Source organism: Apostichopus japonicus, chromosome 18 (genome assembly GCF_037975245.1).
Source record: "Apostichopus japonicus isolate 1M-3 chromosome 18, ASM3797524v1, whole genome shotgun sequence".
Classification (NCBI taxonomy): Eukaryota; Metazoa; Echinodermata; class Holothuroidea; order Aspidochirotida; family Stichopodidae; genus Apostichopus; species Apostichopus japonicus.
In genome coordinates, this window is record NC_092578.1 from 778,235 (window position 1) to 795,820 (window position 17,586).

The following is a 17,586-nucleotide window of genomic DNA, read 5'->3' on the forward strand; positions in this document are numbered from 1 at the left end:
TGTTTGTGATTGGCTGTTACTATATCAATTGCACAATTGGAGTGCTTCCATTGGTTATCCTAGGTACTGTATTTTTTTTGTTACAGGATGGAAGGTTAAGACCCAATGACCAGCTGTTATACATCAACAATGTGTCCTTGATCAACATGTCCAACAGCCAAGCCATGGACACTCTCAGGAAAGCCATGTCTTCCGAAAAGTCACCTCGTTCCACAATCAGGCTGGTCATCGCCAGACGGCAGGATGTCCCGGGCCACCTTCACAATGCCCACAACAAGGTAGAGGCAGGTGTGGAGGCATCTCCCGATAGAGGCATCGATATCTCACGCGAAGTAGATCGACCAATCAGATCTGTCGACAGACCTCAAGAGAAGGATGAAGAGGCTGAAGAAGTCCTTAGGCAACCCTTGATGAGCGATCAAGGTTCCCTGCTCCAGAATATCTCAGAGACGCTCTCAGCCAAGCACAACCTCAGCCTGTCCCCTAAGCTTGGCTCCAGCTCTGGTTCCCAGACTGAAGGTAGAGCCAGAGTAACATATCCTTACGCCACAGTCGGCATCCATCCTGCTGGAGGGATGACGCTGCCTAGTAGTGGTGAGGAGGGAGCAGTCATCGAGAACGGAGGACTTCAGGTTGGTATTGTCATCCCCTCCTCCTCCCCCTCACAGTGTGTAACTGCCTGTCAGACACAAGCCACATCTCCCCCACACACCCCTTCTCCCCACGCATCCCATTCCCCACTCACTCACCCCATCTTCCACTCTCAATGTTACTTTCTTAGCAAAACGCATCTGTTATGTTTATACAGAATATGAGATTGCTCTGCACACGTCTATATAGACCTGTAAAACAAAGACTTAAGGTGTTATATGATTACTCTTCACATTGTCAAAGTTACAAAGAGAAAATGGATTTCTCGCACAAATAATAATGAGCACCGTGATAGATTTGGGTATTGTAGGAGATGCAAACGGTAACCACCGTCATAAACTTAATTGATAAAGAAACTTGTGATGAGTAACTCATAATATATGAAGATGTCAAGTCATATTGATTGGTTATAATGCACAGAATTACTCTATGGATATGAAGATGTATCAAAACTCAACTTTCTCTGTTTTTTGCTCTCTCTTGATGAATGCAACAGGTCCATGTTGGTGTTCACAGTCCTAACGGCACAAACAGCATTTCTCCTCGCAGTCCGCAAGCACCGTCTTCTCCAGAGTGGTTATCCAATTGGAAGACAGAAGATGGGTAAATTTGTTTTCTCTTTCAGTTACAAATATAGACATTTATTTTGAGAGAGGCGGAAAGATGAGGAAGGTGAGTTGGTTGGGAGTGACACTGAAATTAATACCAAGAATGAATAAAAACAGGCATAATAAAAAAATATTGATGGTATTAGTCCAGATTTTGTTCTAAGCTACTTTAACCAGCACACAGGGTGAAGAAAAATCATTCTTGGGCTGACAATGGAATAAAACTACCAATATTGTTATTTAAAAGACACTGTGTAAGACAGATATTTCTTGCTGTGGAGATGTGTAAACTGAGGAACATCAGGACAGGGAGATGTGTAATGCTAAATTGAAATTTGTAAATATTCATGAACAATGATTCAGACTTGAAAGTAGTAAGAAATGTTATTCCTATCTATTAACAGTGATAAAATTGTAATAGAAAGACATTATTTTCAAATTTACATAGGTTTGAAATGTAAACAATTTGTCTTTGCACTGTCCATTACTGAGTGCTTGTAGTCAACATTGTTGTCAGTTGAAGATAACTTTGTAATGTCTACATATGGTTAACCAAGTATTCATTAGCAATGTCACAAATGACAAAACATCAGCCTTTTGTTGATATTTATCCCATATTTATGTCATCAGTGAGCTCAGTCCAGTACTTACGAGAGACCAGTTCCAGAGAGACAGCTATGCTCGGCTTAGTTTCTCAGAACGGAAACAGGGCGGATCTTTGGATGCAAAGCAAGTAAGTGAATCAAGAGTTGTTTTTCATCCCAGGAGAAAGAAATGGATTCTCAGGTTCCTTCCCTGCCAGTCGTTTCTGATTTTTATATCTCTATTAGATACTACTGCCCATAGACTGGTTCATTGTTCATTGGCTTGAAGATCTGGGTGCATTGGTTTGAGCATCCACCCGAAATGTCAGGCTTTCAAACGGGATCGACTCGTTCTTAAGCACAGTTGCCTGTACTCTGACTCTCCTTCATGGATTTGTACGGGTGCTTTGGGCATTTTGGAAATGTTGTGTTTATGATAGTTCAAGGTCACGTTCTTGTTCTCTTTGTACTCCTGCAAGTCAGCTGTATGTATTTGGTTTCTGAAGAGAAAAGCCATTAGGAATCCCTTTCCATTGCTTTGAAAGCAACAGATATGTTGGTACTTTGACTTAACTGTGATGCACAGGTTACAGATCTACTCTATATGTATTAGGTGTGCTGTCCACTATAACTCACGAGTAAACTCTCCCTACTACTGTGAAAGTAACATCTGTGTCTTATCGAGGAGCATCTATCTCTACATAGTGGTAGAAAGTGAAGCAATTTAGTCTATTTCTCTTCAAATGCAGAATCAAGTTTCCTTTTTTTTTATCACTTCCTATTCACAGATGGCTTGGTATAAGAAGAACAAGGATACCAATGATACTGATGACATTGCCCCAGCTCCTATGAAAAGAGGTACAGATTCTGTTTGGGTTGAAATCAGTCAATTTCATGGCATGTTCTGGTGCATGGTTGGGGAATTTCCCAGAGTTTCCCGGTAGTAGATGATGGTGATGTGTATAGTCTGTTATGTTTACTCTTTGTAGATAATTATTCATCTCTTCATAAATATTCATTGGCAAAGTTTCACCTTCATGTTGAGAGGAAATAAACTGTCACACTTTTGGGCTAAAATTATTCTCAGGTAGGAGGCAATCTGAATAGGTACCAGATATCGGTGCAGTTTTCATTTTAGTAGGGTAAAAGAGAAAAGGGTTGCATTAGGTTCCTTTGATCAAAAACCTGCTACCAAAGGGAGAGGGTGAGTGGGGGTGGGTGCTAATGCAAGTACTTGAAAACTTCTTCCCTATGTGCCACTAAATTTGGCTTAAGTTCATGTAGGAATGGAAAGTAACAACTCTGCACAGAGAATCGAAAAAAAACAAAAGCAAAAATACTTTAATCTTAGTAACCTTTTACAAGGAACGAATTCATTTTGTTCTTTGTTTTGAATTCCCTTTTAGTTTAGTCATTTTGTTTAATTTTGGTTTGCTTGATTGTATTTATATTCCCATTTGTGTTTTTCTTGTCATGGTTTGTTTGCTGTGATATCCATCATAATTTATTCATCACTTGCAACCAGCTTCGTTATCAGCTACTTAAGGTATTCGTTAGCTGATTCCCTCGCTTTCATGATATGATAATTTAGCCATTAGATCCAACTTGTTTACTCTGGAAGAAATTGGAGCTTTGATGCTATGGAGAGGAGGGTAGAGGGTGGGGGGAGGGGCATGGTGTTCTCATTTTGCCCAACAGGAGATTTCATATTACCACCAAGAGGGGAACAAAGAATGCAATAATAGATCAGTTTTAGCTTAAAAGTTTAGAATCTTTCATATATCAGAAAGAACCATCTCCAATTCTATCACAAGAAACAAAAGCAATGATAAGAGAAGTTATTTTTATCGAGATATGAGTACTAGTGACACTGTAATGTCATTTTGGTCCACACCTCAAGTGAAAATAAATGTGAAAGTGAACTACTTTAACTGCCTGTTGTGTAAACTTTCTTTAGGTAATTATAAGATCTAAGTTGCACCAATTTTCTTTAGTCTCATTTCTCTGATTTCAATATTTTAAGCATGAAATTACTCTCTTTTTTTTTTACCATGTTAGTTTTTTTGTTTGATTTTATTCTCATTTATCTCACATACACCCATGCTCATTCATGTTTCCTTGCATGCCCTAATGTTACCACCATTACTGCTACACCACTACTTATTACTACCACTACTACCACCACCAGATGTTGCAGCTAGTACTGGGAGCTTGATCAGAGCCTCGTCTATGGATTCTCTGCTTGATAAACCCAAGCAGATCTCAACCGACAAGAGTAAGTTTGATCATTTACAGAGTTGCAAGAACTACTACTTTAAGTCGACGTCTCTCTCAAATATGGGAGCTGGAGATAAAAAGTAGTCACATGTGGTCACCTCAACTCTCCCCACCCACCGTCAGTAAGGAGCAACATTTAAAATCGCTTTCTGGATTATTGTATTTGCTGCCGCCAGACAAACTAAGAAATTGTGTTCCCTCCCTTGAATTTGTCAGAAACTGCACCATGCAGTGATGCAAGTTTGTTCTGTACATTTAAATATATATGTGTGTACATATGTTTGTGTGGTGCTGGTGCAACTGATACAGGAACTGACATGTCAGTTGAATCTAATCTTGTCTACTGTTTTGCAGTTATTGACCATTAATTAAATAATTATCTCAGACTGTCTAGAATATATATTAATCTCACATTCCCAAGAGGACTAAACAGAAAACAGTTTACACATAGTTCATGAGCCAAATAAAGTTGTCCATTATATATGCTCCCCCCCCCCCCCCTCCACTTTTAACTGTGTAGTCCACTACACCCATATTTATTCCCCTTTCCTAATACCCAGAGACAAACAATGACAAGGAATCTGTCAAGTTAGGTGTTGTATTGAGAATCAGATGTTAATATTCATAGAAATGAATATTGAAATGAGGCATTATATTGAGCATCAGATGTTACATGAAAGAGAAATATTAGTCATATGTAGTTTTCCCAGAAGTCAAGATGACAGTAGCCCAGACAGGATATCTAAAGAGAGTTACTTAAAATGGTGTTATTTATTGTGTTTTAAGGTATGTCTGTTGTCCAGTTGGTGTGTGTATGGTTGCATGAGGTTACAGCTTACAGGTTCCACTCTTAAATGATATCACTGTCTTTTAACTGTTCCACTGAATTTTCTTCTTAGTGGACCAAACTGAAAATCTGAAGAAATCTAGTTCGATGGACAGACTGAACGAGAGAGAAAGGAGAAGTGCGACGGAAAAGAGACCATCCCGGAGTCGACTCTCCAGGAAAAATGGGTTAAACGAGAGTTTTAGAGCAGCTGTTGATAGATCGTTGCCAGGAAAAGAACCAGGTATGGGGTCAGGGGTCATTAAAGACCAAATATGGCGGCAAATTTTTTTTTTGAGATTTTCAATTAATTTAGGAGTTTACATACCCATAATCAACATGTGTAAAAAATAATCTTCGAAAACCTACTATAACCCATCAAAAACGACCACGAAAATGGACATTTTGGGTAGTCACGTGACATGAACCTCTGGAATGTCTGAAAAGAGAGATTGACCCAAAGGAGCCTCTGGTCACCGTGTGACGTCAAAGTTTGTATACCGCGAAAATCAAACGCTGATATAGGCACTGTTTGTACACAGATAGCGAACAATTGTACTGTTTTTGACTTCCAATTTCGAGCGTTTGAAAAGCTGTTAGCTTAAAACAAGAACACATGAAGGTTAACAACAAGTTTTAAGACAATTATAAGCAGAAATTTTAGTTAAATTGCTTATTTTATTAGCAAAATTTCCACTCAAATGGAGGCATCTTTTACATGGCGTAGCGTCAATAGGTCCGTACGGTACAATATACTTACATAGTACTTACTCGTTTTAATATCCAAAAGTATAAAAACACAGAAAAAGTATCCAGTCAATAAACAAATTTAGCAGTGAATATCCTAATCCACGTTTCTTGTTCAATCCTGGGCGAAAAACTACCGTGAGTCTGTGTAATTCCATAGAGTTAGGTCTAGTTGAAACAGGCCTTGACCAGTACTAACATCCCACAATCACAAGACAGTCACTAACGAAATGAAACGTCCGATCGCTACATACTACCGTTTTTATTCAAGTCCTTGGACCATGCAGATGTCGGAATAAACAGAACGGACAATATTACACATGTATCACGAACTCACGATACTGGAATACAACAAATGAAATAGATAAATCCTAACATGGCTATTTACACATGCTGTGAGCCAACGCCGGCGAGAGTTGTAACTAACTACCGTACATGTACTAACAATGCTATACCCTTGGCACGGTATATATATACGGTCATCTCTTACAGCAGGGAGTTGCTATGGACCCCTGCTTACAGTAAATATATTACTGTCAATTGCGTGATATAATGTTACATGTAAGGACGTCCAGGGCGTGTTTACGGTCAATTTCACATTAGCTATGTCCGACCATGGTCCGACACAGCTATCGACAGTATATAATTTTCACAGAATGAGACATTTGCAGTATACACAGAAGCAGGGTCATGCATGTGGACTCATGGGCATGAGATACTCCGGGTGCTGAAAAATCTTTCCGCGTGGATCTCAAAAAATTGATCCAAAGTCTGCGGCGTTTTACGTCGGTTCTTTTACTCGGAAATCTAAAAAAGCTGATGCTTTTGTTGGATGAGGTATAACTGCAACCGCCAACAACACAGAATTGTGAAATTTTGAGGAAAAAGGAGTAATATCATTGATGTTTTTGGCAGCTCAAGTATACGACTTTACACACTAAAAGTATAGTTGTGAGTGAGGTATACAAACGTTGACGTCACATGGTCACCTGATGTCTTAGGAATGTTTCAGGAATGTCTGAAATAGAAGCTGACTTTTCGTCCCATTTTTCACTTATTTAACGTCCGAAATTGGTAAAGTTAATTACAGCAATGTAATTGGAGTCAGTTAAGGATTACATACATGAAAAATGGTGGGATTTTATGTTCATCGAAAAGTCTCCATAGTTGGTCTTTAAAATGAAGCAAAGCAGCTGGTTGGCTTAGATTAGTGACATAGTTAATCTGGCACCCAACAAATACATTCTTACATTACGATCCATTAGTTGATACATTACTCAACATTTGAATGGTACCAGGTATTTCCTTTCACCGGTAGTGGATGAATCTCTCTTAATCATTTTGATGATAGTTACAACTATAGCCTGAAATCTTGTATGCATATTAGGGTCTGCCTATTGGTATATTTCATATGAAGTGCTGATATGTGAATTGAAAGACGTAATTTTGATTTTTTTTTTTTTTTGGTTAAAGAAAAAAAGGAAGATAAACCTGAGGAAGGATCCCAGCTGACCAGAGACAGGAAAAGAGCTACCAAGGAGAAGAAGAAAAAGGAAAAGGATGTTGGTGGCACCGGCACAAACTCTAAGGGCATCAAGGGATTTTTCAGGTGAGCTATTAAATCTACCCCCTCCCCTCCCCATTCCTTAATCATGTGCATTTACTAGCAGTCTAACACACAAGCTTACAGATCATGAATTCAGTATTATACTATTTCCAGTACTCTTTGATCCTGCTCTTTCATTTGCCTCAGCTGTTATCAATTTAAAATGATTCCTGAAGTTAGATGTTGAGTTTTTTAACAATCTAGAATCTGTTTCAAAGCTGTGACTTGTTTCCTCATTAAGGGAATGAACACTGGCTTGAAATAGTGGTAACAGCATGTAGCCAACTCTCCTGCAAATCTGGAAGGCATATAACTTTATTTAAAAGTTGCAGGTTTATTTAAAAGCTGCAGGGTTATTTAAAAGCTGCAGGTTTATTTAAAAGCTACAGGTTTTGACAACCTAAAGAGACTCTTTGTTCCCTTGGGATTATCAATCATAGAACCAACTGACTTTAGGGGTACAACGTACTGTATGTTTGGCTCAGCTATCTACTCTTTGAGTTCTCAAATTTTCTCGAAGGTTCGGCAAGAATCGAAAATCTGTAAGCGAAGACAAAGACAGTGAAATCAGTAAAGATGACATCCAAGTTGTGAGGCCGGAGGAGGAGGAAGATAAACAGAGAGGGAGAGAGGATGCCAGGGATGAGCAAGACAGGTGAGTTTGACCGTCTAGGAGAGGCAGGCAAAGATAAACATACACATATCTTGTGCTTTCATTGTACACGGAATAGCATCAAGATTTCTAGTATGATCTACAAAGACAAGATTTAATTAAAATTACAATAATTCATATTTTTTAGTAATGAATATCATTTTTACAACTATATCAGCCACTCATCAACAGAAAACTGACGCCGATGCTGTAACCAAATTTTGAGAGAGCAATGACATTTTTTGGCCAGAACGAGATTGAAACCAGTGACCTGTGGGTTACAAGCCCTTGACTCAACCAACTGAGCTATCAAGCCATTAGCTGGTGGCTACCTCCTGCAAGGAAAGGGATTTCCAGAGAAATGTTTTTGTAAATAAATAATCAACCAGCATAGTTTCTGATTAGTGCAATGATATACCACGTGCAGGCTTATATACCATGTGCAGGCTTATATACCATGTGCAGGCTTATATACCATGTGCAGGCTTATTCATGATACATTGTGTGATATGTTTTCAACCTTGCTTACTTCGTTCGTTTGTTTGACAGAATCCAAGACTCCTTACAACGGCAGAGGGACGAGAGTCAGGAGGCTAGGAACAAAGCAGAAAGGATGTTGGAGCTACGGATGAAGTACCAACAGAATCACAGAGATTACCCCCCAGAGAAATACCAACGGGATGAGGATGACGACCAACTATCAGATCGGGATGAGAAGAGGATCCCTCAGGTATTAGATTTATTTGACTTTAAAAAAAAAAAAAACATAATATGGGTATTGTGAAAGATCATACCCACCTTAGACTAGGGGATAGAGAAGTACAGGGAGGGGGAGGGATTGGGGAGGTGAGGGGAATCCATTGCAAAGTGTTAATCATTATCTTCATACACTTCACTTCATTTTCAATAAGCGACACTGACATGTCTCAGACATTTCTGTGTATGTTACCAAGGAAGTGCCCTAGGCTTTTTGCAGTCGTTTTAATAAATCGTTTTTGTATGACTTTTCATTTATATAGGAACATTCAGACAGATTTCAGTCAAGAGAGAGGGACAGACCAGACACGGAAGATCGAGATAAACGCTACGAAAGACTCTCAGAAGGAAGAAGCCACCCGGAGAGGGAGTATCGTGATAGTAGAGGGCGCTATTATGACGATCATTATGACAGAAGGAATTATGATAACTTTGAATCTTCCAACTACGATAATCCTGAACGAGGTCACTATGACAATTACAACGGGAGGACTCGTGAGTACGACAGAAGAACCCACGAGTATGACCAGTCGGATCACAGAGAGAGGAGGCACAGCGATCGCAGATATTACCAAACAGAACGACCTCGACGGTCAGATAATTACAGCCGCGATGGACCATCTGAACGTCAGCAACTTAACAGTAAAGACGCTCAGCTCGAAACCAAATCAACACAGGGCGCTGGCGCCGAGAAAAAGAGCAGGAAAGATAGCAAGAGTGAGTCACCAACGGAAGAGAAAGAGACGAAGAACAGCATCTTCAGGAGAGGCAGTGGAAAAGGGAGCAAAAAGGAGAAGAAGAAACAGAAGGAATCTAGAGAACGGAGTGACTCAGAACGAGATGAAGACAAGAGGAAGAAGGGAGATGAAGACAAGAGGAAAAAGGGAGAATCTGAGCAGCATCTCAAGGAACCCACATCACCGGGACGACGTGATGCTCCGCCATCAGAGGTCACTGTTGGTAGAGAGGGTCACAGCAGAGGACAAAGAGAAGACCATAGGAGGCAAAGTCGAGACAGACCAGACGATAAGGGATACGGAAGAAGAAACAGAAGCCATGAACGACCAACAGAGAGGGAAAGAAGGGATAACTGGAATAGGGACAGACGTCCTGAGGACTGGGACCGAAGGGAGGATGACCGGAGGAGGACCTCAAGGCCCTATGGGGGTACAGAGAGGGGTCCAAGGCTGCATTCATCAGACCAACGTGACTTTGGAAGTTTAGATAGGTAAGGAAAGATTCAGCAGCTTACAGTATGAATACATTAAAGGGATAATCCTCTGGCAGATAATACTTATCTGAAAGAGAGAAAGATTCCACACCTATTAGTTGAATCTGAATATGTTGTCCCTAACTCAATAGGTTGGTTGAATGTAATCTATTTTGCTAAACCTTCACATACTCCAGGAAAGTGGATGAGTTATTATTTATAAATTTCTTGTTGATTTATTTTTGAACTATGTTACATTTGAAATGTTTCCTTGAGTTGTTGTCACTGTTATCTGTAGTTACTATGAGATAGTTGTTTGAAGAAATATCATTTTCCTCTCTTAATAAATGAGTTAAAAAATTATTATACAGAAATGCAAAAACATTTTCCACTCAATTGCCTGATGACATCATTCACTTTGCTGTTACTAATGTACATTTCACAAGTTATCACTCAATCTACATCTATACTAACTGCTATAAGGATGTGGTTTTGATCTAAAAATGTATGTAAGTTCCAGCAAATTTGTTAAAGCAATGGACTTAAGCTACCAAAATATCCTTTAACATTTTTTCTGTCATATTTCTGCACCTGGATTTACAGTGCAAATATGCATGTATAATCTTGCTATATGAAAACTCTGGGAGATCGTCAAGGGGATTTTAATTGATCATTATTAATTTATTCATCTTTTCATCTTCTAGACACTCAAAACGAGATTCTAGAGGCGATCATCAGAGACCGTACAGAGATGAGAACCCAAACCACCATGATGGACGTTACGCACGAGAGCACCATCCAGTCGATAAACAGTATTCTAATGGTGACCCCAGATACCCAAAAGAGTACCACCAGGGACTCTCAGGCCATCAGAGAAGCAAATCCTATGACGTACAAGAATTCACCAACCATCATTATGATCGCGGCGATGGTTATGAAGATCCCCCTCTGTCTCCACGTACCGGCTACTCTCGCGGCTATTATGAGAGAGGGGGCGGTTACCACTCCCAGGATGATGCAGCCAGGGTCTAATGGAAGACATCCTTTTTCTTAAACTCTAAGGAGCTCATGTAAGGAAGGAAGAAACAAACTCAACCAGCACAATTTATTTTCATTACAATGTTTATTTCATAGGTAGCCACACAGATGAGAATATTTAGACCAAATAGTCTGAAACCAATCCCCTAGCAACTGTGACAGGTTATATGTGTTTTATAACATTCTAAACAACACATAGAAGTAGGAGCAGCAGCATAAGTTTCAGACAAGGTGAAGCTAAGCGATAAGTAAATGCAAACAGAAAACTGTCTCTGTTGCCGCTGGTTTTTGGACAGGAAAAGAAAGATTATTATGTGATTGTCTGAGCTAACAGGATTCTGTGACCACTGCAGGTGCCTGTACTGAACAATAGCGCACTTGTGTGAAGTATTAGGAGCTGTCTATGTTGGCCTTTGCACTGCCAAGCTAACTTAAGCTCTTAGTCAACCAATTTTCCTTCTCACAATTCTTTAGTTTGGGAATCGAGGTTCTTTCACCTTGTCTGAGAATGGAAGAAACCTTACAGTGATTTATGTTGCATTGTGCCTGTAATACAGTATAACTGGATCATGTGGTGTTGGTCCCATGGATCCACTAGATCTGCTTCCTGTGGGGTGTGGATTTAGCTGGATCCTGCAGTGTTCATCATGTGGATCAACCGGATCTGCTTCCTACAGGTCTGGATGCTGTGGATTTAGCTGGATCCTGCAGTATTGATCCCATGGATCCACTGGATCTGTTTCCTGTGGGGTGTGGATTTAACTGGATCCTGGGGTGTTGATCATGTGGATCACCAGATCTGCTTCCTGTGGGTCTGGATGCTGTGGATTTAGCTGGATCCTGCAGTATTGATCCCATGGATCACTGGATCTGCTTTCTGTGGGTCTGGATGCTGTGGATTTACCTGGATCCTGCAGTGTTGATCCCATGGATCAACTGGATCTGCTTCCTGCACTCTGATTTGTATATGTATATATATATATATTTCTTTTTAAAGCAATAATGTATATTATTAGGCCAAAGGATTTGTCCTTGAAACATATCTTCCATTGAACTGATTAGCTTTTATTCAATCATGTATGTAAAGTAAATGTTGTTTTTACTGGTTCATGATAGACCAACCTAACCCACTAAGGTTAACTGTCTTTGTGTTTTATAAATGATCAGGGAACTGAGAAAGTAGAATGAGATGTAATCCTGCTCTTAACAAATTAAAGTGGGTGTCACTCCCAGTATGGTTGGGATAACTATCCCTTCGTACAAAACACATTTTTTGAGATGAAAGTGTTAAAATATCTTGTGATTAGGAAAGAATGGTTTAATCATCTGCGATATGAGGACATAGTCAATGGTTATTCATGAATCAATCTTAATATTCATTTCTTCACATGTAGCACACTAGTGTGTCTGAGTCAAAATTAAATGATACAATTGGCTGGTTCTTGCTTGTAAATGATGTAGTCCTGTCTACGTAGGAGCAAGTAAACCTGTTTTTGTTATTAATCACAAAAGTGGAAGGCATCTCTTAGGGAAACTTCATTGTTACTCTAGAGTAAAGAAATGGCACTCCATAAAACACACAAAACATTTCTGCTTGCAAATATCCCTAGCAAATGTTCTTGTTTGTGAAGGATATATGCGATGGAACACATCCTATTGTTCATAAGAATGCATTTGCTTTTGGATATACCCTTCAATTGTTGCCAAACTGTGATACTATGGTGAATAAATGATGGACCATGAATAAATTATAGATTCACCTCATTAATAATTGATGACACTTTATGAATAATTGATGGTTCACCTCATGAATAATTGATGGTTCACCTCATGAATAATTGATGGGTTCCCCTCATGAATAAATTATGACACCTCATGATTAATTATCAAACTATATAATTTATCAAGAGTGTGATGAACATTGTGAATTACTGATATGCCTCATGAATAAGTAATTTTCACATGAATATTCAACAGCACAACATGAAGATATGATGGACAAGCATTATAATGAGGTGTCCTCTTTTGCCAGACCATGTTAAGGAGTCGTAGAACTGATATAGATGCTTGATGAGAGATTTGATTGGCCAGTTTGTACATAATATGGTTATTAAGTGTACAACTCATTCTTCACTGCCTTCCTCTTATTCTAACTTTTGTTTCCTTTGATTTGATGTAAATATTTGTAAGAAGGGAAGAAAACACTTCTCATTTTGCTTGATTGGGAAGAAGCTTTAAAGGAGGCGATTGGTCAGTATCTTTATCAAATGCAATTAGTTGCTAGGACCAAAAACCAGTTTTTGTTTCCATGGTTGCAGCCAAGACAGTCACAATTGTTTTATTTGAGTCACATACATTGATGCGATATAACCGTTGAAGCTTGAAGAGAAACATGAAAATGTCTCATACTTTAGAGGCCGCAGCACCTGACAAGGGAAGCCAAGAAGTATCTGGCAAGTTTGCTGTGTAAAATAATAAGCCATTTGTAGGAAGAGAGAAGGAAATTAAAAAGTACCTAATTAGTTATTCAGTATTATCATAATTATCATAATACTTATTCAAAACAAACCAAATATTATTCATGAAATTAATGCTCTTCAAATATCTGTCTGCCAATTGCAAAACAAACTTGATTTGGTTTGATACTGTGATACTGATGGCTAAGAAATGCTCATTAAGGGGAATAGAATCAAGTGTGTAATTTAAAAACATTGTTAACGTTTATATTTATGACCTTGATGTCAAGTTGCAATTCTGAAAAAAACGATGTTGAGAAATGTGTTTGTCTCTCAGATAAATTGTTTTGAAATCAGAGGGTTGGAGAGGTTGTGAATTGGTGATCCGCGACTGGGTAGAGCTCAAAGGAAGTGAAAGAGCCACTTGTAAAGATTGGATATTGTTAATCTCTGAGATGTGTACTAAGTTGACAATATCTGTAAGATACTTAACACAGTAATTAGTGATAATTAACAAGCGAATCCCTAGTGAAGGGATTGCGGGAGAGAACAGATTTCTTGTGCAACTCCATGGATGTTACAGTAGTTCAATGGTGCACAATGTAACTGCCTTCGAATCAGCAGGGTAAAGACACACTTGACTTAAGAAGCCGAAGCTGTACATCTGCAAGTAGACCATTGGATGGTACATATCTGTGTGCTATATATATTAATATGTAATAAAACTAACTGCACAACACACCAACCACTATTTGAATGGTGTTGGTACAGTCTTTACTAAAGGTGTCATATTTAGAGATTCATAGTTATTATGCTCTCTGGAGTAGTTTGTATCTCACAGATTACTTTATAAGTTGATTTGACATTTTGTAGATATTTAAATGGTTATCCAAGTTATGGAGGAAAGCAGCCTTCATACCAGCGTGTGCCTTAGTTCTCTTTGCTTGTGAGGTACTTGTAAGGTACTTGTATAATATGTATAAAGATTAGTGCACCCCCATACCACTATATTTATATACTCTGTTTTCATTCCTCCCCCCCCCCAACCCCTTTCTCCTGTTCTCAAATTTCCTCATTCATTATTTCATGTATTCTGTATTTCTAAGTGAGTATTCAATAAGTTTTGCTGGTTCAACTATTAATGTGTTTTCCACAGCATGAAGTATCCCATTCAATGTATTCATTAGTCAATTCACAGCCATAGGCCTTGAAAATTAATAATCATAAGTTAGTTTCATCATCATCATATTTATATGCAAGTGATCTAGCTTTTGTTGTTTTAATAATCAGTCGGTATTAAGGTCGGTGCTTTTACACTGTCATCACATACCTATTCATCATTGTAGGGCAGTCTTGTCATCTTCAAAGCCAACTTTGCACAATTTAACAGTGAAAAGTCTATCTCACCATGGCAGGATTAATCTGAGATACTACAAGATGGTTGAAACACTTGTCTTTACTTTGGTTTAATCTGGAGCACTGGTTACACTGACCATGACCTTTACGATATTTTAAACTTGAGCCATTAAGACATGGTCAAACAGACCTGACAAAGGAGGATCTTAGCTAGAATAACTTGGTACGAACTATTACTGTTAGGCTGAACAGTGACATGGTCTATATTAAGGTATTGCCTAGAGTGTCTCTGTCATAACTATAACTGTAAGGCTAAACAGTGATATAGTCTGTATTCAAGTAGCTTTGTACAAATTATTACTGTTAAGCTAAACAGTGACATGATCTAACAGTCCTAATAAATTTGGGTATTACCTTGAATATCTCCATACAAACCATTACTGTAAGGCTAAACAGTGACCTGTTAAGTTAGGGTATTGAATATCACTGTACAGACAACCAGTAGCATTTCTTAACATAGTAGTGCCTGTCCCTCTTTTCTGCTAGTACTATTTCATTTTGTACAGAAAATTTTATAATTCCCTTTTCTTGTCACTTCTTTGTAAATAGCAGCACATTCCACATGCCCTATATCCACTATCATTATATCCACAATCATTATATCCAATTATTCTGATGGATTCGTCAAAATGACCTCCGAAATATCGCTGCATCTTCCTGGTATGAAAACGCATATTATGCTCGGTGAAAACCAATATTATCATCTCGTAGAAACCACATCATTTTATTTTTAATTTCTAATTGTTGTTTTTCTTCAATGTTGAACTCATGTTATCATTTTGCATTCATTATGTTATATTTAGTGTTTCTGTTATGATATTAACATTAGTTTTGTGTGATTAGAGCTGGCCGTATATTACCGCTCTTTGTGTATGTGGTCACCCCCCCCCCTCCTCTTTCGACAACCCCGACTTACATTTGATTAGTGTAGGGTTTGCTCTCTTCATTGTGGTTTCAGCAAGTTTTAATTTTATGTATTTATAACCTGGTTAATATGTTTACCCCATTAAGTATTTTTCATACACAAGAAGATCATTTATAACAAATAAACGTAACATGAGAGCAGTTATCAAGTCATTCTAGTATTTCTGTTATCATTCATGACTAATTTCATTAATCCTTTTCTGCCCCCCCCCCCACCCTTCTGTTGGAGACCATTCACACTTTCTTTGTTAGATATACCGTAACAGGATTTAATGGATTTGGGGGGGGGGGGAGGTGGAAGTGGATGTTGTTGGGGATAGGTGGCAAAAAACGAACAGGTTGAGGTTACCACCATTATCATTATTATGAAGCCAGTGTTCTGTATGATGGACGACTTAATGCTTTGTACAATCTATATAGCCTCGATAAATTAGCAACGAAAGATTTGTATTCCATAACAGAATCGGATAGCGTACAGAATGATAAACAAACGGGAGAATGTACAGCATTCTTTGTACACACAGATCAATAGTAACTGTAACAGAGTTCATATACTTTACCAGTCTCTGCTAATTGAGTATCATCTTGCTAAATTCAACACGGCATACTACTTTAAATGTAGTCAAGGCTCTGTTTATTTTTCATGACATAAAACGTACACGCCTAAGCCGTATATTAACTACATCAACGTGAAATAATTAGAGTACATCCTGTACATAAATCCATAATGATATGCCTAAATCTGGTGTTTATTTTACGGAGTTTGAAATTCATCATTTGACTTTCTTTCCAGTGTATTCAGCTGTGTGTTTACAGTAGTCAATACTTGCTTTTACAACGTCACCGTTTGTTTACATTTGTTAAGGAGAATATTAATACACACTACAGGTCTAACTGGTTATGTTACATCCTTCACACATATAGATACATAAAATGGCCTGTATATTGCCACGTAAAAAGTTAAATATTTATGACAGGTCTAACAGTGGTTATGTTCCATCCTTCACACATAGAGATACATAAAATGGCCTGTATATTGCCACGTAAAAAGTTAAATATTTATTACAGGTCTAACTGGTTATGTTCCATCCTTCACACATAGAGATACATAAAATGGCCTGTACTACCACGTAAAAAGTTAAATATTTATTACAGGTCTAACAGTGGTTATGTTACATCCTTCACACATAGAAATACATAAAATGGCCTGTATATTGCCACGTAAAAAGTTAAATATTTATTACAGGTCTAACTGGTTATGTTCCATCCTTCACACATAGAAATACATAAAATGGCCTGTACTGCCACGTAGAAAGTTAAATATTTATTACACCTGAATTACGCGTGCTCAGTTAGTATTGCTTTAGTTAGAAAGTGAACTTTTCACTGTTTCATACACACACAGCTGTGGTTTACATTCAGACCGTGGACCCCATTGTTTTTTCCATTGTTCAAATCCACGTACCCTAACCCTAATAATACTCGTAACAATATAATTCTTGCGAGGACGTGGTGATTCTTTAGAAATCACATCCGAGGACCTAGAATTATTTTGTTCAAGTCCTCAGTCAGAATACAAAAGGCACACACACACATATGTGTGTGTATTGCGTGATGATCCGAGCTTGGTCTAATCTCGCGATGATGTTTCTCTCAATATCATGTTCTTCAACTATTTTTCTTTTTTAATCTACCTCCCCCTCCCATCCCTCATTCCGCCACCCTCCACTTCCACCCCACCATTCTTCGCATCCTAATCACAGGCTGATCATCGATTTTTTTCAAAGCAATATGCGGTTTTCAGCATTAACTAATATTTTCATTCTATTAAGATA

The 17,586-nt window shown here is 38.3% G+C and overlaps 1 protein-coding gene and 1 long non-coding RNA gene across 4 annotated transcripts in view; one reads left to right on the plus strand and one right to left on the minus strand.

The window, feature by feature from the left end:
* LOC139959186 (partitioning defective 3 homolog) overlaps positions 1 to 11,089 on the plus strand; it is a 54,250-nt gene extending 43,161 nt beyond the window's left edge. For 2 of the 3 annotated variants that reach the window (XM_071956789.1, XM_071956788.1), the window contains exons 13-23: positions 87 to 632; positions 1,148 to 1,254; positions 1,890 to 1,992; positions 2,632 to 2,701; positions 4,032 to 4,118; positions 5,020 to 5,190; positions 7,167 to 7,302; positions 7,820 to 7,954; positions 8,501 to 8,681; positions 8,971 to 9,935; positions 10,622 to 11,089. In XM_071956789.1, the coding sequence (XP_071812890.1) occupies positions 87 to 632; positions 1,148 to 1,254; positions 1,890 to 1,992; positions 2,632 to 2,701; positions 4,032 to 4,118; positions 5,020 to 5,190; positions 7,167 to 7,302; positions 7,820 to 7,954; positions 8,501 to 8,681; positions 8,971 to 9,935; positions 10,622 to 10,949 (2,829 nt within the window). In that variant the 3' untranslated portion in view covers positions 10,950 to 11,089. The remainder of the gene's footprint in view (positions 1 to 86; positions 633 to 1,147; positions 1,255 to 1,889; positions 1,993 to 2,631; positions 2,702 to 4,031; positions 4,119 to 5,019; positions 5,191 to 7,166; positions 7,303 to 7,819; positions 7,955 to 8,500; positions 8,682 to 8,970; positions 9,936 to 10,621) is intronic. The other variant, XM_071956790.1, reaches the window with a different exon arrangement.
* Positions 11,090 to 12,774: 1,685 nt separating this feature from the next.
* On the minus strand, positions 12,775 to 17,488 carry LOC139959188 (uncharacterized). The gene is made up of 2 exons (XR_011789977.1): positions 16,959 to 17,488; positions 12,775 to 16,869 (listed from the first exon to the last, which is right to left on the minus strand). It is a non-coding gene; the product is annotated as an uncharacterized lncRNA (long non-coding RNA).
* Between the last annotated feature and the right edge of the window lie 98 nt (positions 17,489 to 17,586).